Source organism: Molossus molossus, unplaced genomic scaffold (assembly GCF_014108415.1).
Source record: "Molossus molossus isolate mMolMol1 unplaced genomic scaffold, mMolMol1.p scaffold_m16_p_11, whole genome shotgun sequence".
Lineage (NCBI taxonomy): Eukaryota > Metazoa > Chordata > Mammalia > Chiroptera > Molossidae > Molossus > Molossus molossus.
In genome coordinates, this window is record NW_023425346.1 from 82,298,913 (window position 1) to 82,324,069 (window position 25,157).

Here is a 25,157-nt window from a genome sequence, read left to right on the forward strand (position 1 = left end):
CCTTGGGTGAGGATAAAAAGAAAAGTGATTGTTTTATTAAGTAAGCCCAGACAAAAATGTACATATTTTGTGTCTACATCTTATAAGATTTTTTTCAACAATAGCAGATTTTAAATCATGTTTCAAAAGCCCAAGCTTAGAATCATATTTTTGAGTCACTGTTATAAACTATTAAATGATTTTTGATGAAGCATATGTTTTTTCTGTATTGATTTTGTAGGGAGGGGAGGGGAGAGGGAGAGAGAAATAGAAACATCAATAGAAAGAACATCATTTGGCCACCTCTTGCATGCCCCCTACTGGGGACTGGGCCTACATCCTGGGCATGTGCCCTGACCGGGGATCAAACCAGAGACTTCTTAGTGCATGGCTTGACATTCAACCAACCACTGAGCTACACCGGCCGGGCTGATGAAGCATATTAAACCAAATCATTCACTATTATAAAAACTGAAACGATTTATCTTTAAGAAATTCACATACATTTCAATGTTTATACTTAATCTATCTCTTTAAAGTTATTTTGTTTTATAATATAAAATGGCTCTTAAAATTTACAAATAAGAAATATATGCTTTTGTAAATTTTTCTTATTTGTAAGGGAGATCTTTGCCGATCAGGAGTTTGGAAATTATTGTTCTAGACTTCTATGAAACTTCTTGATCCACTGAGTAAAAAATTGTATCTAAACCATGAGTGTGAACTCGCCCCAGGAAAAGTATTTGAGTTTTCAAAAAGCATCTAATATTACCATTGCTTTGATTTGCACTGGCATTTTATTTTGAAATTTCAAAAAACATCCAAATAGGAGGTCTCTTCCCCCATATAAACAGGAGGAGATAAGGGTTTTTACAAAGTAAAAGAATGTTAAGAAATGCAGATCTAAAACTTTATATCTACAAGTAGTAGGTTAGCTTTTTGAAAATGTATTAACTTATAAGTGGCCAAGGTTAAAGACTTATTTAAGAAGCTCAGAAAGGGGTTTATAGGAGAGATGAGAGGGTGAGGCCCAGAGGAAGTGGTCTATCATTGGAATGAGGTGGTAGTCTGTGGTACTTATAATTGGGGATAATTTTTTTATATTGTTATTTTTAATAGCTTATTAAATATATTAAACTATAATTAATAAATTTTATTTATAAAAGGGATTTTAAAGTATTTTTATTGATTTTTTTTTTTTTTTTTTTGGAGAGAGAGGAAGGGAGAAAGAAACATCAGTTTCAGAGCAGAACATCAATTGGCTCTCTCCTGCATGCCCCCCACCAGGGATCCAGCCTACAACCCAGGCATATGCCCTAACCAGGAATCAAACCTGCAATCTTACAATACACCGGATGGCCCCCAAACTACTGAGCCACACCATCTGGGGCATATAAAAAGGATCTTTGACGTAATTTTTATTAGTTTCAGAAATGTGGGTCTACTGTATGTTTTTGATTTTTGGTTTTTTATTTGGGGTAAATAATTCATAAGAATTGGTCTCATAGTTCTAAGTAATCACTATATGGTAAGTTAATTCCTTTTGTGAATTGACAAAATCTTTTAGAGGAAGGTTTTTTTGATTTTTTTTTTCCTACTAAGAGCAATAGATTCACTTGAGTTTGAAAAAATTAAAGGCTGTGTATACAAAAGCAACATTACTTTATTTCATTTTGAAACTGTCATATGGGTGTTTTGTGTAGCATGTTTTAAAGTTGTTTTCATGACTTTCAACTTGGGAGAGTGTGCCTAAGTCACTGTATATTCTTAAAAGAAGGTTGGAAGGATAAGGGTCAAAGGAGGCAAAAAGAACAATAGAGGACCTAAGGTTCTGAGAAGTATTAATGAAGGTAAATGCTTTTGACACACATTGCTATCCACTATGAGTTCAGTCTTGTTATTTCTTGAAATTCTGACCTTCTGTTAAGGCCTTTACACTGCTCCTCATCTGCTCTACCTCTCTGAGAAAGTCTGTGCAGACTCTGCTGAGTGGGCTAGTTACAGCAGCTACAGATTAGTGAGAAATTGTTCTGCGTGCTCCTTTGGCAGTAACTATCACGTTATTACTCTGCAGAGAACCACAGAGTAAATTCAGTCTTCCCCATCTTTTTATTTGTCATTTCTGGATTCCTTAAATGTTTCTGTTAATTTTTAGGTCTTAAAGACTATACTTATACTTTAAAGTGTTTGGATGAGGCACGTTACTTGATTGTAAGTATAGTTTGTGAAGCATTGCTAGATTTACCTAATTTCATTTTAAAGTGAGTGTATATCACAAAGCCCTGTCAAAATGAGTGCCCACTCTCTAGAACCCTTAGGCTCAGACCACATACATGGTACCTTTGGGATTTCTCAGGTTCCTCTGAATATGTTTTTTCTTATTGCCATTGCTGTAAGTTTTTGACCTGGAGCTAACCCACATAGATCTTTTTGCCTTTTAAAATTTTTTTTCTTTTTTTTTAATCCTCACCCAAGGATATTTTCCCATTGATTTTCTAAATAGAGTAGAAGGGAGGGAGGGAGAGAAAGAAAGAATCATCGATGTGAGAAAGGCATATTGCTTGGTTGCCTCCTGCACAACTTAGACCAGGGCGAGGAATTGAACCTGCAACCCAGGTATGTGCCCTTGACCAGAAATCGAACCCATAACCCTTCAGTTCGCAGGCTGATGCTCTAACCACTGAGCAAAACTGCCAGGGCCCCTTTTGCCTTTTTTAATCTAAATCTCACTCTGACAACATCATGTGCACCTAGTTCAGGACAGAGTAGGAGGTTCTTGTTGAGTAGACTAGGGAAACTTGCAGTATAAATTTGACAGAGAGACTTGCCTAACTAAATGAACTTCTAGTCTGAAAATGGTCTAAAACCACCGTTGGGTTGCTACTTGTGAAAAAACTAGTTTGAGATTGGAACCAGTAGGATTTTGATACCCGTAAGGGTGTCTAAAACTGAGCTGTCAAGATTGACAGTGACTCCACTACTTACTTCCTAGCTTTGTGGCTTGAGTGGGTTACTTAACTTTGTGCCTTAGTTTTTCTGTCTATAAAATGGATATAATAATCGTACTTATCCAGCACCTAATGTTACTACTGTATTAGAGAGTATCAAGTAATATAATATATGTATTTAGCAGAGCACCTGGCACATAATAAGAAGTACTAGTTGCTGCCCTGGCCGGTTTGGCTCAGGGGTTAGAGCGTCGGCCCACGGACCAGAGTCCTGGGTTGGGTTCCTGCTAGGGGCACGTGCCTTGGTTGCAGTTTGTACCCGACCCCACTTGGGGTCGTGTGGGTGGCAACCACTTAAAGTGTCTCTCTCTCATCGATGTTTCTCTCCCTCTCTCTTTCTTCCTCCCACTCTATCTCAAGATAAATGCAAAAAACAAATGTCCTCAGATGAGGATTGAAAGAAAAAAAGAAGTGCTGGTTGCTGTTATTATTATCCCATGTAAAATGTTTATTCAACTTATCTTCATTACTTTTCAGTCCAGGGATACTTTCCAGAAATGCAATTATTTACATTGAGTGTTTGCTTAATAAAAATTGTAGAATATTAACTTGGAAACATGTCTATATGTAACAGAGAGCTCCTTCCTAACTTGCTAGAAACAATCATTTGGAACATGTTGGGGCATCACCAATCTTATTTGTACATTTGTAAATACATTGACAAGTGTTTACATGGCAGTTAAAGGAAAACATTTGTTGTATAGCCACTATATAGATTCATGACAAAATATTTAGTAATTTATTCTTTCCTTCATGTCAGAAATCTTATTTTACTTGGTAGTCTTGTTCTACCAACTGTAAGGAAACAACTGACAGGTAATAATTGATGCATTCAGGATTGATGATTACATGAGGTGCAGGAGAGATTAAGCTGAATTTGGATATCACAGAAGTGTGGCTTTGACAATTTTTTTTGTGTGTGGGGGTTAATTCTTACCTGAGGGTATTTTTCTATTGGTTTTTAGATAGAATGGAAGGAGGGAGGGAGAGAGAGGGGGAGAGAGAGAGAGAGAGAGAGGTGAGAGAGACACATCTGTTGCTTGCCTCCCACATGCACCGCAATTAGGGCCAGGAATAGAACCTGCAACCTAGGTGCATGCCCTTGACTGGGAATTGAACCCTCAACTTTTCAGTCCATGGGCCAATGCTCTAACCACTGAGCCAAACCAGGCAGGGCTTGACAAATTTTTAGGTCCTCTAACTTCTATAGAATAAGTAAAGTGGAAAGGAAGGTGATTAGTGTGTGTCTCTCTCAATAAAAATGGATTAATCTACTGAAGCATGTATAAGGTTTATATATGTCCTTTTGTAATAGACTTTTTTTTATTCATAAAAATTTTATGGGAATGAAATTTGATTATCAAGATAAAGTTCTTCTTTATTTTCAGATTTCAACTATTGCAGAAAGTGAAGATTCACAGGAATCAGTGGATAGTGTAACTGATTCCCAAAAACGAAGAGAGATTCTTTCAAGGAGGCCATCCTACAGGTATGAAATTTAATAGTTAAAAGAACTTAAAATCAGCTTTTGGGAAACCAATTAGCTGTTCAGTTCAGGACCATGTAGCTTACTTTTCATCATCTTGAGAAAAATAAATTGAAAGCTTATCATACAGGATAAGAGTACTTCTTACTCTGAACAGTCTGGATAAGCATTGATATTTTTTTTTTTTCTGCTTCTGTTTTTATAGATTATGCTGACTACTGCTTTTCAGTTTAAAAGTTTAAAATAACATTTGATAAGGTTATAGCATTTTCCAATTACATGTCAATTCTGAAACTACTATTCATCTACTTGGCAACACATTTGCCAACCATTTCTTGTGCCATGGTACTTAGCAGATAACTGTTAATTTAATAGTTGTTTCAGGGTGATGCTTTGCTGATAACCCCTAATTTTAGGGGCAACTTACTAGAGCTTTAATATTCACCTAAAGAAGTTGCCTGGTTCATGCCTTGCCTCCAAGATGGAAGAAAACCATTTTTTTAATATGTAGATATTGGCTTCATATTCATTATCTCCAGAAAGAGTAATTTCACAAATCTTCATAAGCTTACTTCAGAGTTTAATAAAGTTCAAACCTGTAATATTCTTTTTTAATTAGTCTAAATTATTTTATGTATATTTCTGTTTTTCAAAGGGATGGTTAATTTTTTTTTCCCATTTGGCTACTAAGCGAGCCCTTTTCTCTCTATCCTCAGACTTAAATTAAGGATTCTAAATGAATATTAAATTGATTTTGAGGTCTCAAGAAATTTTGTTACCAAGTATGTGTTGTATGCATTTATACTCATAATTTTTTAAATACAGTTAGTTTTAGATTTTAACGTTGAAGTATACCTCATGTTAGTATGTAACACATTTGATCCTGAGGCGAATCTTAGCTGTAGACCTTATAAAATATAAATGTTATGTTGAAAAAAATTTTATTTGCCTTAATTGGCTTATAGCCTGTATCCCAGCAAAAATAATTTAAATAATAACACTTCAATTAATAATCAAATAGAAGACAACTGAGAGCACACATGTGTAGAGAAAGGGCTACTTTCTTGAAAGACAAAGGTATCTTCCCTTATAGTCAAACCTCCACAGTGGGGTATCATTATTTTGTTTTAAATTTATGAATTCTTGAAACCTAGCCTCTGTGTTTTGATTATAACAAGATTTCTAACAAAGTCCTTGTTACATGCTTGTGAGGTTGGAGAAATGGGGATTAATTGGTAATATAAGATGGGTTTTTATTGGAACAACCCAGCTGTATAGAGATTAATTTATGCCCAGAGAAAGTCCTTGAGATTTCACATAGTCTCATCTGGCTTGGTATTTTTACCTTGAGTTTAGCTAGAAAACACAGAAGCCATGCCTTTCAAATTTACAAATGACAGAACCTTTCAGGGATAAGTGTCCTAATGGGTGGGAGAAGAAGTGCTCTGAAAAATCATATCATCCAAGGGGAAAGGACTGAAACACATAGGATGAAATGTTGGTGATAATTATAAAACTTATGAACTTGAGGTTAAAATAGAACCAGTTATTCAAAGAACAGAGTTCTGATTCAGTTCATTTTAAAAAGATTATTATTTTCTTTAATTACCATTCATGAGATATGGTTGCTCATAAAACCAATACACTGTAAGACTACTTTGGTAAAAACCTAGTGTCTAAATTGAGGGAGGGAATTACAGTTGACCCTTGAACAGTGTGGGTCTGACCTGAGCTGGTCTACCTGTGAGCAGATTTTTCCTAGTGGACCTTCTTGGTTTGAACCCAGTTGTTCAAGGATCATCTGATGGTTGGGAATCCAGGTATACAGAGGGCTGACTATAGTTATATTGGATTTTTGGCTACACAGGCAGTTGGCACTTTTACCTTCTCATTGTTCAAGGCTCAACTATAATCCCACTGCTCAGACCACATGTGGAATATACTTTAAGAGAATGGGAACTATCTCCAAGGAGAGAATGACCAAGATGGTCTAGAGCAACAATTTGAGAAACTGGAAAGAAAAACTAAGAGTGATCACTGACTTTGTACAAAAGACAAAGATGTATTTGCAGGTCTTTTAAACTTTTTTAAACCACAATCCATAATAAGAAATATATCTTTATAGTTCTCTGTATACATACATACACTTATACATATTCATATATAAATATATAGGTATATAATATATATGTGAGTATATATTCCTATATATAGGCATCTGAAGGAAAATTTGCACAGCACATTATTAACTTTTATCATATGTGATGTTCAGCTGTTTTTTACTTGTTTTATGTTGGTTGCAACATACTGAATTTTTATCATGCCCCACATATAGATTGTGACCTCAGTTGAAAAACATTGTTCTAGAAACCAATACTACTCAAAATGGTCCACAGACCAGACTGATAAATCAGCATCTGTCTGGTTAGAAATGCAATTTCTAACCAAACCTAATGAATTAGACTCTGGGAACGGGCTCTTCAAGTGGTTCTTTGTTTGTATACTGGAGTTTGAGAAAGAGTGCTCTAGAGCCGTGATACCCAAAGTGTGATCTGTTAACCAGTTGTCAGCCCAGAAGCTATTTAAAAATAGTTGTTTCTCATTTGCAGAGAAATAAAGGAAAGAAAATCTTCCTCACAATAAGAATATAAATTTACTAAATGATTATAAGTAGAAATGGAAAAGCATGAATAAGAAATCGTTGAAATGAGAAATGCAAACCGAGGAATTTAAAAAAACTACAACCACATCCACCAGTAATAAACTGAAAGGGAACTGAGAGGGTAACTCAGAATGGAGAATAGAAACAGGTAGAAAAAGAAAAACAGGTGAAAAGTTATAGAGTTTAGCCCTGGCCGGTTTGGCTCAGCGGTTGGAGCGTTGGCCTGCGGTACAGAGAGACCTGGGTTCCTTCCTGCTAAGGGCACGTACCTCGGTTGCAGTTTATCCCCGGCCCTGGTTGGTCGTGCGGGTGGCAACCACTCGATGTGTCCCTTCACATCGATGTTTCTCTCTCTCTCTCTCCCTCCCGCTCTGTCTGAACAAAAAAAGCAAAAATGTCCTCAGGTGAGGATAAAAAAAAGTTATAGAGTTTAGATTGAGGTGCTTCAATAGAAGCATTTATAGAATTTCCGGAGGGGGGGCGGATTTGGAGAAAGGAAATTATTTAGAGATAACAGTAGAATATTTTATACAATACTAGTAAAGGTAATTACATAGGTAAATATAAAAACCAGAATTATTATAGTTTTGCTTTGTAACTCCTCTTTTTTCCCTATATAATTCAAAAGACAAATACATAAAACAGTAATTATTAATCTGTTAATGAGCACACTATGAAGATGTAATATGTGACAATAATAACATAAATGGGCAGAGTTTGGGTAGACTGTTAAAGCTAAGTTATTAATTCAAACTGATTTGTTGGAAATTTAAGATGTCAAAAATCATTTGGGTTGGGGTTTTTTCCTCTCTTCTGTGATTATTTTATTGAAATATGGTATGGTTCATTTGTTTTTGTTTATATTCCATTTTTAGAATTTTCTTCATCCTTATTGATACTATTTTATTTTGTTTTGAATATGTGAAACATTAACAAGATTCCGAAAGTTAGAATTGTACCAAAAAATATATACATATACTCAAAAGTATCCCTGCCTATTTCTTCTGTCCTTTTTTACTTCTTTCCCAACCACCCCCAGCAGATACTAATCTCATTAAACTCTGATTTACTTTTTTTTTTTTTTCTTGAACAGATAAGCAGATACATGTATATTTTCTTACTTCACTTTCTTATACGAAAGGTACCATGTGTGTCCATTATGGGATGAACCATAGTTTATTCAGCCATTCTTGTGTGTGGACATATAGATCATTTTCAGTGTGTGCTGTTACAAATAGTACTACCATGAATACTCTACATATATGTATTTTCATACTTTTGGAAGTATATTTTAAGTGTAAATTCTTAGAAGACTACTATGTAAACATACAGTTTTGTTAAATGTTACTGAATTCCTTCCATATAGGTTATTTGATTTTATACTCTCAACAGCAGTATATAAGAATGTCTGTTTTCTCACAGCTTTGCTAACAATATATTGTTACTCTTTTTTTTTTTTTTTTTATGCCAATCTTAAAGTTGAAAATTAAAAATTAGGTTTTTTGGTCTTTTTTCCCCCCATCAATTTTTAAAAGTTCTTTATATATCAGGAATATTGGTCCTTTATATGTAATATATGTAAATATTTTCTCCTGGTATTATTGATTATCTTTTGGCTTAATTTTTGTTCTTTGCCATGCAAAAGGATTTTTTTCTATAGTCAAAAATTTTTGTTGTTGTTAATCCTCACCTGAGGATATTTTTTCACTGATATTTAGAGAGAGTGGAAGGGAAGGAGGTAGGGAGAGAAAGAGAGAGAAACATCAATGTAAGAGAGACACATCGATTGATTGCCTCCCACTCACACCCCGACTGGGGCCAGGGATCGAACCTGCAACCCAGGTACATGCCCTTGACCTGCACTGAAACCCTCGACCCTTTGGTGTACAGGCCCATGTTCTATCCACTGAGCCATATTGACTAGGGCTCTGTAGTCAGATTTTATTAATCTCTACTTACACCTGGATTTTGAATCACAGTGTTTAACATTCAGGTTAAAGAAAAATTCATCTTTGTTTATTCTGGTCCTTGTATGGTTTCATTTTGACATAGATCCCCTGATCCTTTTTTAGTTTATTCTTGTAATTTTTTTTTTTTTTTTTTTATTGATTTTTAGAGAAGGAGGAAGGGAGAGGGAGAGAGAGACAGAAACATCAATGAGAGAACATTGATTGGCCACCTCCTGCATGCCACCCACTGGGGAATTTGCTCACAACCTGGGCATGTGTCCTGACCGGGAATTAAACCAGTGACCTCTTGGTGCGTGGGTCGACGTTCAACCACTGAGCCGTATCGGCCAGGCTATTCTTATAAATTCTTATATTTTAAACTTTTGTCCCACGCACTAGCAGCTTCCTACCAGTTTTCTGATCTTTTCCTATTATTTGTATTTAGCCAGTAAATGTCACTTTTATTTTAATTAATATAGTTCTCTATTCTTCCAGGAAAATTTTGAATGACTTATCTTCTGATGCACCAGGAGTGCCAAGAATTGAAGAAGAGAAGTCTGAAGAGGAGACTTCAGCACCTGCCATCACCACTGTAACGGTGCCAACTCCGATTTACCAAACTAGCAGTGGACAGTACAGTGAGTAATAGATATTTTTGTTTTAGAAAATGAGATGAAAAACTAATGTCTGCATTCTTAAAGGAATCATAGAAGTGCCAACCTCTTTTCTCAATCTCACTGTAATTATTGAATTTCCTTTACTGTTCATTATGCAAAGTTCTATAAGTAGTATTTTCTTCAGGGTTTTAATTGGATTGCTCAAGTATTTAAGCCCTTTAGATGGCCCTTTGCTTTATGGAAAGTTGTGGAAGCTTTTTGAACCACTACTTTAGAATTTTAGTCCTCATGTAATATATGATGTTAATAGAGAACATACTTTTTTCAGATAAAGAAAATAATCATTATTTGATTATGTTTAAGGCCCAAAATGGTCTCATTATTCATCTATTTTAATGTTTCATAGTGGGGGTGGAGAAGCATGGTTGCAGTCTACTAGCATATTCAATTATTATTCCCTTTAATGTGAAAGGTAGTGTAGTAAATTATGATAATGAAAGCATAAGGACTGCTAAATTAAGTCCTTTTTGGCTCACAGAAAGCAAAGATTTCCTTTGCAAAATTATCAGTTTCCATTTCTGTGATATCTCTGTGTAATACTTAAGTAATTCTTATCTTTCACCTAAATCTGTTTTAAAGTACTTTTGAGTTCTGCTTTTATTTGATCAAAGACATTTGTGTAAGTGGTACTTTTTGTTTTCTTTCCCCGATATCTTTTTGCCTCCCAAAGTGCTTCACACATTGATATCTTCATTTTGATTTGTTCATTAACTTCAGTACTGCCCATTGTGTTTTCTCCCCTCCCTTCCTTGAATTTGTACATTACAAATTAAATATACACATTGAAACTCCTTTGCTGCATTAGTTTTCTAATGCCCTGGAATAGCCTGTGTCAGAAATATGTGTAAAAGTTTGACTCCCAGGTTAATAGTTTTCCAGTTATAATTCAAACTTGGTTTGTATTTCAGCTGGATTAACAACAAATTTGCAAGTAGCAGACTTTTTAGCTGTCTCAAAGCTGAAACTTTTGATAGTAAGTAGAAGGAAGGCATTTTTGACTAAGCTTCTTGTCCACTCTGTAAATTTAATATAGTTCAGTTATCCTTTTCCTCCATAAGTTCTTTGTTGGCAGAGATAAACAGGTACTATCTATGTACGTGTACGTGTGTGTTCTGTAGCCTTAAATCCAAATAATTTGTGTTATTCAAGGTGTGTGTTCTAAGACATAGATACTTGACCTTTATTTTTCTCCTTCAGCATGTTAGTGTAAGGGATTCACTTAATGCATCAAGTCTCACTTGAACTAGAAAACATGCTCTTTAGGAAAGAGGCATATCAGAATCTCAAACAGGGAAGTGAACTTTAGAACAGTAGATGTTTAATTTGGCACATAGCTCTCCTCCAGTATCTGAGCAGATTACTAGTTTTAAAATTTTGAGATTTTTAAAGCTTAGTTATTATCTTTATCCCTTATTCTCTGTGTATACACGCATGACCTTGATGGAACTGATTTAACATTATGTTCTTGATTGTCATTAAGGATCAGTATAATGACTACTTACATATACAAGAACATTTATATATTTCTTAACTTATAAAACAAATACATGGTTGTGAAAATTCAAGTGGTAGAGGTTCATAGTATTAATAAAAAGTAAAAATCTTTTTCATCCCTTCCCAGTAGTAAGAATTCTTTCTTTCATTTTCATTCTATTTATACATACACATGTTATCATGTGAGACCTACATTATTTATATACCATAGACTATATACACATACTTATGTGTATTATGTCTTTAACAGCTGTATTATGTCTCACTGTAAAATGGAACATTTATTTAAACATTCCCCCACACACATACTGATGAGTTTTCAGGACAGCTCTATTGTTTCAAACAATGCTACGAGAACATTCTTATATATGTAGTACTGTCTCAGTGGAGTAGCATCCAAAGAGTAGAATTGTTGAATCAAAGCATATCCTTCTCAGTTGCCCTTCCTAGTGGCTGTACCAATTTTTGTTTCTTCCATAAATTGGTTATGTTTTTTTATTAATAGCGTTACTAGTTTTATCCATACTTGGTTCACTGTCTCCAATAATGAATTCTTGTTTGAGAGATTCTATTTTTAGTTTTAAAAAAACTGTCTATCATTTTGACCTTGAATTTTTTGTTTCACTAACAAAACTATAATCCAGGGTGTTTTCTTCTTTATTTTGGCTACTGAGAATCTCAGTTAAGTTTTGTTTACCTGTTTGTATTCTTTCCATCTAGATTTTCTGGTAGGATTATTATATATATCTAGAGACACATCAGTCACTTGACTTCTATCTTTTTCTTCTTGCTTTAATGAATTTAGTTTTATTAAAAGCTATCTAAAATCCTTTTGGAATAATCAAATGTATAAATAAATATTGAGGAAAACCATGTTTGATAAGATCAGACTTCACTTTTCAGAGTACTTTAATATACATTATCTCATTTGATTTTTACAATTGTACTTTAGTGGCTAGAACCAGATATTTTTATTTTTACAGAAGAGATAACAGATTCAAATAACAGTTTAGTGATGGAGCTTGGAGTAGACCCCAGATCTCCTGATATCTAGTTTTCTACTTCTTTCTTCCCACCTTGAGTTCATTGGTATGTAGCCAAGAAAGCTGTATGGGTTAAATACAGTAGAATTTGCTTATTAACTCTATATGAGAAATTGTGGTTTGATTCTCTTAACCTTCTGATTCTTTCTAGTTATCCTGCAGTATTAATCTCTGAATAGTTCTTACATATTCCTTTTTTAAAAATATGTTTTTATTGATTTTTTTTAGAGAGAGAGGTAGAAACATTGATGTGAGACATACATTGATTGGCTGCCTCCTGCACACCACTACTGGGGATCAAGCCTGCAACCCGAGCATGTGCCCTGACTGGGAATCGAACTGGGACCTCTCAGTCCATGGGGCGACTCTCAATCCACTGAGCCATGCCAGCCGCCATATTCCTTTTTTAATTCTTGTCAAAAATAAGTAAAATTTATGAGATTAGCTAAAGTGAATGGATTGTATTTGCCAGTGTCTTAATTTCCAAAGGTATGATTTGTAAACCAGATAAAAGCCTTTAACTGTTATTATTTCTTGATTGGACAGTAGATAATCAATTTTCCATATACAGATGACTCAGGGTATTAGTTCCTAGAGCTGGCTGACAATTGATCCCAAGTTAATTCCTTTCTAAGAGGCAAAAAGTAACATGCTTAAGTCAGATATGTTGACTTATTTAGTTAAAAATCCATTATGCAATTTTATATGTAGTATTGTAATTTTTAGTCTCAGTTTTTGAAAATGTGACCTCTAACAGGGAGAGTATCTAGAAAAGGATCCAACTTACCTGTCTTAATGCTGGTTTCTAAAGGATTGCTTCTTCCAAATAAAATAATGTTTCTTTTTATTAATTTTATATCTATGCACTCTACCATAAATATCAATTCATTTTTTTTTCTTTTTTTTAATCCTCACCTGAGGACATTTTTCTATTTATCTTGAGATAGAGTGGGAGGGAGGGGATGAGAAAAGAGAGGGAGAAACATCGATGTGAGAGAGACACATCGACTGGTTGCCTCTCGTACGACCCCAACCAGGGCCAGGGACGAACCACAACCAAGGTACGTGCCCTTGACTGGAATGGAACCTGCGATTCCTTGGTCTGCAGGCCAATGCTCTAACTGCTGAGCCAAACCAGCCAGGGCTGAATTCATTTTTTTAATAAAGTAAAATATCTAATAGTATGAATCAAAGTTGATTACTTTGTAACAAATGAATGACAAGTGTGGTTAATTAGTAAATCAAAGAAAGGTCCTATATGAGAATGTTTGGATATGTAACTTAGAAATAGTAGTAAAGTAATTTTTCTCTAAATGATTATCTTAATCTCTGATTTTAAACTTCATGAGAGATTCTGTGATAATTAAGTTCCATAAGACATTTCAGTTGTCTCATTGAGTGGACTTTTATTATAGCTTGTGCACTGCTAGCAAGTTAGAGAAAAGAATACACTACTGAACTGCTTTATTAATTATGTATAAAGACATCCCTTAATTGGGTGCCTATTACATTCCCATTATTGTACTAAGTACATGAAAGTAGAGAAGGAAAACCACATCTTCTGCCCTCAAGAAATGTACTTACTAATGAGTCAGCAAATACTAAATAGTAAAAATATTAGGTAGTCGATAGTAGAATAAAGGAAGTATTTATACCACAAAGTGGTACCTCCTCTAAACCAAATAACTTCAAAAGGAATTTAATATTTTCTCATTTACCTACTTTTTAAAAAATTATTAATAGACATTTTTATACATTATAATGTGGTTCATAGCGTGCATTTGTATTATAGAAATGGGATGTGGGTTTCCTGTACAGGAAGGTACTTGAGTGTACCAAATCCTTCTTGGCGGTGTTATTTGCTGTTATTATTTCTCTGAGTGTGTCTCACAAATTATTCTACTTTGAATTTAGTGTGTTGTAAAAATCCTATATGGTATTAATTAAACTTATAACAATAAAATCCATTGGGTTTTAGTTGCCATTACCCAGGGAGGAGCAATACAACTGGCTAACAATGGTACCGATGGGGTACAGGGCCTACAAACATTAACCATGACCAATGCAGCTGCCACTCAGCCGGGTACTACCATTCTACAGTATGCACAGACCACTGATGGACAGCAGATCTTAGTGCCCAGCAACCAAGTTGTTGTTCAAGGTAAGAGAATTCAGATTTCACAGGTATGGTAAATTCTTTGAACGGTTTACATTTTCTAAACTCAGACAAAGTAAGTATCATACTACAAAACACTGTTAAAATATAAATTTTTCTTCATTATAGATAATATTTTCCATGGATTCTTCCATTATTCCAATTGGACCAAAATGTCATGGCATAAAAACAACTATTTTCAGTTTTTAAAATAATAACTTTTATCTTTAACACCTCTAGAATTTGAGGATAGGAGAAACAGGGTAGGTTAAAGGGAAAGACAATGAATTCAGGAGTTAGGAAAGCTAGATTCTATACCTAACTACATAGATTTGCTATGTGACCTTAAATAAGACCCAGCCTCTCTGGGCCACACTTTTTTTCATGTCTCAAATGAGAGAGTTGTACTAAATTACTGAAAAGAACTTTCGGAGGTTCAGAATTCTGTTTGTCTGTTTTTTATTCAAAAGAAATTTACATCCTCATTTCTAAGATCATCATTTTTTATTTCAGATGAAAGCATTATATTCTGAAAAATCTTATACCAGTATGCAACTCTGCTTGGTTTGTGGAGAAAAGCAGTAGTTAAATTCTTGATAAATTATAGAAATAACTTTCTTCTGTTTAATTTAATTTAATTTAATTTAATTGTGTTTACTTCCAATTTGTTTCAGGAATCTTTATAGGTAGGAGTTGACCAGTTTTCTTTTAAACTATTTGAATATTTTAAGAAAATGCTTTATGCCAGATTGAAAGTTTGCATATTGAGAAGATAAAAAAATGTTTTCATTAATAATATGTTTTATCTCTGTTAGGTAATGACAGTTGAGCCCCTACATCATGGATGATAATTTTTGAATAATTCTAAAATATCAACTAGAGAGAGTCATAATTTATTTAAAGGGCCCTAATGTATTTACAGAATATATTCTGTTACTAAAAAATAATATTTGAAGAAGATAATATTTTGCTTGTTAATGGGAGTAAAACACCTTTTCACTTTACATGCAGGTACTCAAAAATTGTAAAGCAGGATGTCAGTGAATTTGAATTCTGAACGTCAGTTTGAAGATGGTAACATGTTTAGTATATAAATCTTTTCCACTCAAACTACACATTTTAATTGATATTAACAAATGTGGATAATTTTATAAAGACCTTCAAATTCTCTCAGATAATGTTAGGTTCCTTATTTTTAGGAAGGCATATTGTTAAGCTGTTTTTAAAAGCAGTTTGACAGTAGTGATTGTATTTCTTTTAACAATTGATAGGTCATTTAGTTAGAAGAATAAAACTTGATTTAGCCATTATCATTTACATTAAAACAGTGTTTACAAATTATATAATTGGCATCACTTGGTACACTTTTTCATACTTACAGTTTTGTGTCAATTAGAAATTTTTAATAGTTGACTATAATGCTTTATTTTCTCTTCCATTTCCTATTTTATGAAAAAATCATGGTCGTTTTTATGTCGTGGCAAGAGTCTACTTGAAATTTTTTAATATGAATTTACCAATATCAAAGGAAGACATTGAGGACTATGTCTAGGAAGATGATCCAAGCTGTGCCCTGCTTACCTTTTAGACTTAAGGTTGGTAAGCATGTTAACAACAGAATAGAACTGCATTCCAATGAAAGATAAATAAAAAACCCAGCAGACATAGGTTAAGACCTCTTTTACCCAAATCTGTACCAATAAATACATTAAGTTGGGAATTATTTCTCAGTAATGACTCAAGGAGTGCTGATTCTTTCAATATTTTAGTCAGAATCATCAGTTCCTTTTTTTTCCCCTTTTAATCCAAAATGTAAATTTAAATTGATGATTGATGTACCTAATTTACCAGGTCAGAGTCCTTCAGTGTCTTACACCATGTTCACTATTTTTCTTTTCAGCTGCCTCTGGAGATGTACAAACATACCAGATTCGCACAGCACCCACTAGCACCATTGCCCCTGGAGTTGTTATGGCCTCCTCCCCAGCGCTTCCTACACAGCCTGCTGAAGAAGCTGCACGAAAGAGAGAGGTTCGCCTAATGAAGAACAGGTACATATGTTTGCATTTACTAAGATTGTTGTAAGTCAGGTATGTCTTCACATTCTTCCAGGTAGGTGTCTTTTACATCTGCTAACAATAGGATCTTTGTGTTGAGTTTTTTTCTGATAGAATTGATGGATCTTGCTTAAAAACTTATTTAATAAGCTGCACTTATGAGATGGCTAACAGGGTTATGGATCAGTCTTTGATCATCAAGTAGTTTTCTTTCTTGCAGCTTCCCCATGAGAGGTTTAGTGCATAATTTGCTATGTCCTCATTTGGCTTTAACCAGCTGGCGAGGTTATTTAAAAATTGTTTCTTTTCATGAATAGTATATTTTAAGACGATCAAAGTTTCATGTATGTATATTAAAATTAAATAATTAAATTTATTTGTAATAAAATAAATGTGTGATGGCCAATCCATGAATAGTTAAACACCTAAATATTCTTTGAAAGTAGGTTGTCTATGAATACCTTGTGATTGACAAAATCTTAAAATAGAATTAGTGAACAGTAAAAATCCTACATAACAAAAATTTATGAAAAATCTACTCATAAAGTAAATTCATAAATGTAAATGATTTGTCATTAAAAAACAATATGTTTTTATTTACTTATATTTACCTTAGGATTTCAGTATGAATGAAATGAAAATAGGTATAGAAAGATAGGAAAAGTTATAAATTGGTGAAAATATTTCTCTGCTGTTCACCTCAAAATTCTTCAGACACTATGAGTAAAGTGAAAGAAACAGAGATTAAACATCGAAGATCTGGATTCAGACCTGGATATATACCCCCTTTTGCTGTGACTTTGGAAGAACATACTAACCTTTTAAACTTCAGTTTTCTCTTTTATAAAACAGGATCCCACAACCCACCCATGGTTGCCTTTACTAGAATCTAACATAAATGGAATCATACAGGATGTAGCCTTTTGGATCTGGCTTCTTTCACTTAGCAAAATGCATTTAAAATTCATTGACAGTGTTGCATGAGTCAGTAATAGGTTTTTATCTCTGGTATTTCATTGTATGTATGTACTGTGGTTTACCTTGAAGTTCATCTTAGTTGTTTCCAGCTTTGGAGGATTATGAATAAAGTTATAAACACTTACATATAGGGGTTGTTTTTTGTGTGTGTTTGTTTTGTGGTGTCAGTTGTTATTTTTCTTTCATTTCTTATTTTGTTGATTTGGGTCCTCTCTCTTTGTTTCTTGGTGAGTCTAGCTAAGGGTCCATCAATCTTGTTTCTCTTTTTAGAGAACCAGCTCTTTGTTTCATTGTTTTTTAGTCTCTTTTGAATTGTTTTTTAGTCTCTATGTTGTTTATTTCTGCTCTGATCTTTACTATTTCTTTCCACATGTAGGTTTTGTTTTGTTTTTTAATCCTCACCTGAGGACATTTTTTGCATTCATCTTTAGATAGAGTGGGAGGGAGAGAGGGAGGAAGAGAGAGAGACATCAATGTGAGAGAGACACATTGACTGGTTGCCACCCACACAACCCCAGACGTAGCCGGGGACAAACTGCATCCGAGGTACTTACCCATAGCGGGAACCGAACCTGGGTCTCTCTAGTCCGTGGGCCAACGCTCTAACCGCTGAGCCAAACTGGCCAGGGCCACATAAATAAAGGTTTTTATATGAACTTACAGTTCACTTGAGTACATATGTAGGAGTGGGCTAGCTGAGTGGAATATTAAGTATATATTTTAACTTCATAAGAAAACTGCCAAACTCTTTTCCAAAGTGGATGCACCAGTTTGTATTCCCACCAACAATGTATTGAGAGTTCCAATTGCTCTATGTCAAGTATTAAATTGTTTCACATTTAGGTCTATGATCCCTTTTGAGTTAACTTTTATATAAGGTGTGGGGTATGTCAAGTTTCTTTTTCTGTATATGGACACCCATTTGTCCAGCGCCATTTGTTAAAAAGACTGTCCTTTCTCTATTGCCATTTCACTTTTGTTGAAAATTAACTGACCGTATTTGTGTGGGTCTATTTCTGGACTGTGTAGCTTTTTTCATTGGTCTGTGTCTACCCTTTCATCAGTATCATGCTATGTAAATTACCACTGGTAAGTTTTGAATTTGATAATGTGAGTCCTTCCAGCTTTGTTCTTTTATAGAATTGTTTTAGCTATTCTGGTTCCTTTGCATTTTCACATAAATTTTAGAATCAGTTTGTTAATGTCCATGAGAAAGATTTTGAGATTTTTATTAGGATTGTGTTGAATTTATAGGTCAAATTGAGGAGAATTGATATCTTAACAATACTGATTCTTTCATTCTATGAACACAGTATATGCTCCATTTTTCAGCATACACTCCTGCACATATTTTGTTAGATTTAAACCTAAATACTTAGGGGCTTTGGGTTTTGGTTTTCTTGGTTGTAGGGATGGGAGGGTTATTTACATTTAAATATTTAGTTCATTTCTGGTATATAGAAATAAAATTGGTTCTCTATTAATCTTTTACCTGTAACCATTCTAAATTTACTTATTAGTTCTAGGAGTTTTGTTGTAGATTCTTTGGAATTTTCTACATAGACGATCAAGTTTGTAAATTTGGACAGTTTTATTTTTTTCCTCTAATCCATATATCTTTCCTTTTTCTTACCTTATTGCAGACTTGAGGACTTCTGATAGGATATTGAATAGGAGTGCTAAGAGAAGACATTCTTGCCTGTTCCCCATCTTAGGAACTACATTAGTTTTCTATTGTTGCTTCTCACAAAGTACCACAAAATTAGTGGCTTAGACAACAGAGTTTTATTATCTTAAAATTCTCTAGGATCAAAGGCCACCATGGGTCTCACTGAATTAAAATTAAGGTATTCAGCGGAACTGTGTTCCTTTCTGGAGATGCCAGGGGAGAATCTGTCGAATCTGTCTTCCTGCCCTTTCCAGCTTCTATTGACTACCAAACATTCCTTGGCTCATGACTCCCTTTCTCTATCAAAGTCATCAAAGTAGCACCTCTCTGTGTCTTCCTTTTATAGTCATATATTCTGCCTCCCTCCTACTTTTTTTTTTTTTGGTACGTGCCCCTAGCGGGAACCAAATCCAAGACTTGCTGGTCCACAGGCCAACGCTCCAACCACTGAGCCAAACCAGCCAGGGCATCCCTCTTCTACTTTTAAAGACCCTTCTGATTACTTTGGGTCCACCCAGATACTCCAGGATAATTTTCCTATTGTAAGATCAGCTGATTTACAACCTTAATTCTATCTGCAACCATAGTTCCCCTTTACCATGTCAGGTAACATATTTATAGGTTCCAAAGATTAAGATATGGACATCTTTGCAAGACCACAAATATAATGATAGCATAGGCTCCTTGTAAATGCTTTTTCTTATAGTAAGAAGCTCTCTTTTGTTCATAGTTTTCTGGGAGTTTTTGTCATAAATCGTTGTTAAATTTTTCAAATGCTTTTTTCTGAATCTACTGAGGTGACCATATGGTTTTTCTTATTTAGACTGTTAGTAAAGTACATCATTTGATTTTTCCAGTGCTGAGACATGAATGTATTCCTGGATTGAACCCACACACATGGTCATGATGTATTACCATTTTTACATATTTCTGGATTTGATTTGCTAATATTTTTTTAAGGATTTTCTCATCTACATTCATGACAGTTTTCTTGTAATGCTTCTGTTTGGATTTGTTATACTCATGCTAGCCTCATAAAATGAGGTCGGAAGTATTCTCTTATTTCTGGAAGAGGTTGTATAGAATTAATATGTCTTTTCCTTAAATATTGGCATAATTTGCCAGTGAAACCATCTGGGCCTGGAGTTTTCATTGTTTGAAAGGTTTTTTATAAAAACTGCCCAGCCGGTGTGGCTCAGTGGTTGAGCATCGACCCATGCACTAAGAGGTCGCCGGTTCAATTCCGGGTCAGAGCACATGCCCAAGTTGTGGGCCCGATCCCTAGTGTGTGGCATGCAGGAGGCAGCCAGATGATATTCTCTGATTGATGTTTCTGTCTCTCTCTCCCTCATCAATAAAGTAAAAAAAAAATATATATATATATATATATATATTTTTTTTTTTTTAAACTGTGAATTGAATTTCTTTTAATAAATAAAAGACAATCCAGAATATATTTCTGCTTCATCAAGTTTTAGAAGTTTGTGTTTTTAAGTATTTGGCCCATATCTTCTGTTATCAAAATTATGGACACATAATTGTTTGTGGTATTTACTTATTATTCTTTTAATGTCTAGGGTTAGTAGGGATTTCATTCCTGATACGTTGTCCCTCGCCACTTCAAGCTTCAACTTTTGCGGCTTCGCTCTATTGCGGATTTTTAGAGTGAAGCCGCGAAAGTCAAAGTGCAAAGTGGGGAGGGAGGACTGTATAAATAAAGAATCCTACTTCACGGAAATTCATTTATTGCGATAGAGTCTGGAACTGATTGACCATGATAAACGAGGGCCAACAGTATTAATTCATTTGTGGCTTCTCTCTCCAGACACACATACACACACATTTTTGTTGAGTCTGGCTAGAAGTTTATCAGTTATAAAAAAACAAGCTACCTGGATTGATCCAGGATCATAATTTGCCAGTCCCTTTTAACCCAATTAAAAGATGTAAAACAGAAGAAAGAACCAAGATCTAAATATATGCTGTCTGTAAAAATATCACTGCAAATATAAAAACACAGATAGGTTAGAAGGAAAAGGATAGAGAATGGTATACCATGCAAATAGTAATCTAAAGAAGGGGGATCATTGTCAGGGATAAAGAAGGACATTATATATGATAAAGGGGTCAGTCCCCTTAAGAAGACCTAATTCTACATGTGTATGCTCCTAACAGCTTCAACATACATGATATGACAACACTGATGGAACTAAAAGAAGAAATGGACACATTCATAATTATGATTGAAGATTTCAACACTCCTCTCTCAGTAATGATGGAAAAGAAATATAGGATATAAAAAACCTGAATAACATTATCAACCTGTTTGTCATTTATATGACACTTGTGACTAAGAGAATCGAAATAATACAGAGTATGTTCTTGAACAATAAAACATCTGGGAAAATCCCCAGTTATTTGGAATTAATTAAATAAACAGCAAACTTTTCTAACTCTGTAGGTCAAAAGGAAATTTTAAAAATTATTTGAACTCGCCCCGGCCGGTTTGGCTCAGAGGTTAGAGCGTCAGCCCAGGGATCAGAGAGTCCCGGGTTTGGTTATCTCCAGGGGCACGTACCTCGGTTGCAGTTTGTCCCCACCCTGGTTGGGGTCAGGTGGGTGGCGACCACTCAATATGTCTCTCTCACGTCGATGTTTCTTTCTTCCTCCCTGTCTCCCTCCTGCTCTATCTGAAGATAAGTGCAAAAATGTCTTTGGGTGAGGATAAAAATAAATAAGTAAGTAATAAGTAAATAATTAATTAATTTAAAAATAATAAAATAAAAATTATTTGAACTGAATGCAAATGAAAATGACAAAAATTTGTGAGATGCAGTTCAATCAGTGCTTAGTGGGAAACTTATACCCTTAAATATTTAGGTTAGAAAAGAAGGCCTTAAATCACTCATCTATGTCAGAGGTTGGCATACAGCACCTCACTGTGTTAAGTTTATTGGAACCCAGCCATGTTTATTTAATTATGTATTATCAAATGTCTACTTTCATGATACAACAGCAGAGGTGAGGAGTTGTGACAGACCTTACTCAGTCTGAAAGCCTAAAATATTTACAATCTGGCCCTTTAAAAAGTTTGCCAACCTAATTTCCATCTTGAGAAACTAGGGGGAAAAAGCAAGTTAAAATTAATGAAATTAAAAAGAGGAAAAACAAATGAAATTAAAAATTGGTTGTTACAAAGATACAATTGATAAACTTCTTTGAAAGCAAAAGACAAAAAATCAGGAAGCACTGAAGATGCTAAAAAAGGAAAGAATAAATAAAACCATTATCACATATAGGCAAAGAATTAGCTCAGTAAATGTAGGAGGAGGAAGTTATGTGAAAAAACTTTTTTCTAAAAGTGTCTATCAAATTAATTTCAGAATTGATAGGCCATCTGTTTGCATGAATGCTTGGAATCATAAAAGTCTGTTTCTATAATGGAGGAGGCATCAGCAGTCAGTTTAATCTTCACACCATGTGCTCACCAATCCACTGGGATAGTCCTTTCATTTTCTTCTGATCTTAAAAATATTTAGATAGAAATTTTTGAGAGGCTTTAAGAGGCATTCTCCAAACTAAGGAGTTCTTTTAAAGTTGATATGCTGATCATCTCTGTTCACTCCCATTGTTTGACCGTCGGCCCTCTTCATGACATTAGACTTCTGCTGTCAACTTGTTGATGTTTATCAGTAGTCTGTGATTAAAAAGTAAATCTATTAAAGTCTCTAATAAACTGTTCACCAAAAAAATAAAAATAAAATTTATTTTAATTTTGTATGTTAGTCCAAAATATAGTAATGTTTATTTTAATATGAAAATGCTTGCTACCCTCTGCCCCATAGATTAAAATTAGTGTTTTAGAATGAATTATCAGATTTATTGCCTGGTTTTACATACTCCTTAATACAAAGCTAATGGTCTTGGTTTGGGACAGGTTGATTAGTCCTATTTTTTTTAACAGATGAGTAACAGTCTTTTAATGGAAAGAAACTTGCTAGAAGCTACACAACTAGTTAATGTCTGAGTCAGGTTCTGAACCCGTTTCCTAACCCTCAGTTTAGAATTTTTGCTACTCTATCGTACTGGATTAAATTGGTATCCAAATTTGCTTATTTTAAACTGTGCCTATATTGAGCATCATTCTGCATGGCAGTGCTAATTGAAATTTATTTGGTGTCCATCCCCCTGTCGTCGTTCCCCCAATCCCCCGGCAAAAGTATTTCATGTAGTCAAATTCCATTTGGGACATGCTACATAGAATTTCTCTTTGGAGATTTAGTATATTGAAAGGATCAAAGAGGTCTTGTATTTAATAAATAACTTAATTTCCTTAGCCCAGTGTTTCTTTTTTTTTCTTTTGAGAATCATTTTAATCTTTCACAACCTATAGTATACATTTAGCTCTCCATATCTGCAGGTTCTGCATCTGCAGATTCAACCAGTTTCAGATCAGAAATAATTGGGGAGGGGGGGTCTTGTGGTGTTGCTTATATGTAGCACTATGTTATTAGACCTTTGATAGTAGTGTCTGTACTAAATATCTACAGACATTTTTCTTGTCGTTATTCACTAAACAATACAGTATGATGACTATTTACATAGCATTTATATTAGGTATTATAAGTAATTTAGAGATGATTTAAAGTATACAAGAAGATATATTTAGGTTATTTACAAATACTACATTATTTTACATAAAGGACTTAAGTATCTGCAGATTTTGGTATCCGTGGGGCCCCTCTGATATTCTGTGAGGGACAACTGTACTGATTTTGGTGAAACAAAATTGGGAGGTACTAACTTATACGATCATATTAATTTAACTTTGGAAATTAGCATGTAGATCTAGCATTCATGTGGGCACTTATGGACTACAAATTCTCAGATAATGGAGAGGAGAAAGCAAGGGAAATAAAATTAGTCAGCCCTGGCTGAAATTAGATATGTAACTGTACATGCATTGTAAATGTTCTCTGTATTGTTAGTATTCACCACATACAGAACATCCAAATTGACCTCTAAATCATTCCCACTATTGCCTTTTAAATCACTCCTAGCCTCATAGGACATCCTGGCTTGTCTTTTTCACTGTTCAATAGAATGTTCGTCCATTTTCAAAAAATGTTTCTCCAATGGTAGAGTGATACAGTGTACCATACATTGTTCATATCTATCAAATATACAACATTGGGTGCAGTTTTTTTATGCCAAAGATCAGCTTGCATTATAAGAAAATGCTTCCCTTTTTTGAATTGATGGGCTATAGAGGGATGAAGACATTAATAGGATTATAACAGACTGCCATTTGAGTTATCTAGAAATAATAATAGCTAATGCATATGTAGCATTTACAAAATTCCAGCCACCATTTCATGTAGTCTTCATATATTAACTCCTTTAATCCTCATAAAACTTTTGAGGTAGGTAATACTATCTCTCTTCAGTCAGGAAATAAAGGTTAAATAATTTACCTGTGGCCACATAATTGATAAGGGATAGAACCACTTAAACCTACAAATCTGACACATTTAAGTTACTTTAATTGCTATGCTATACTGCCACTGTTGTAAATGAGTGATTGTAAATTGCAAGGGGGGTGATGAGTTTCATTTCTTCAAGACTTAAACCCTTTCTGTTTTTCAACTCTTATGTTCATTCAACAGTAAGTACCTGCTTTATGCCAGTCCCTGTGCTAGTGACTTAGTAGCTTGCTAAAAAATATTTTTTATTACTTTTAATCTGTTAGATTTTTTTTTTAGTTGTAACAAAAAACAAACAAACGTGAAGTTTGCCATCTTAGCCATTTTAAGTATACAGTTTAGTAGTGTTAAGTGTATTCACATTATTGTGCAGCAGATCTCCAGAACTTTTTCATCTTGTAAAACTTAAACTCCATAACAACTTCCCTCATTTCCCCCTCCCTCTCTAGCCTTCGGCAGTCACCATTCTCCTTTCTGTTTTTATGAGTTTGACAACTTTAGATACTTCATAGAAGTG

The 25,157-nt window shown here is 34.4% G+C and overlaps 1 protein-coding gene across 6 annotated transcripts in view; it reads left to right on the forward strand.

Annotated features, from left to right (window-relative positions):
• The window catches only part of CREB1 (cAMP responsive element binding protein 1), a 66,013-nt gene that overhangs the window by 32,326 nt on the left and 8,530 nt on the right, over positions 1–25,157 (forward strand). For 3 of the 6 annotated variants that reach the window (XM_036253266.1, XM_036253265.1, XM_036253267.1), the window contains 4 exons: positions 4,376–4,476; positions 9,580–9,722; positions 14,277–14,459; positions 16,354–16,504. In XM_036253266.1, the coding sequence (XP_036109159.1) occupies positions 4,376–4,476; positions 9,580–9,722; positions 14,277–14,459; positions 16,354–16,504 (578 nt within the window). Of the gene's footprint in view, positions 1–4,375; positions 4,477–9,579; positions 9,723–10,675; positions 10,735–14,276; positions 14,460–15,464; positions 15,528–16,353; positions 16,505–25,157 lie in introns of those variants that run through there. The other 3 variants (XM_036253268.1, XM_036253269.1, XM_036253270.1) reach the window with 3 other exon arrangements.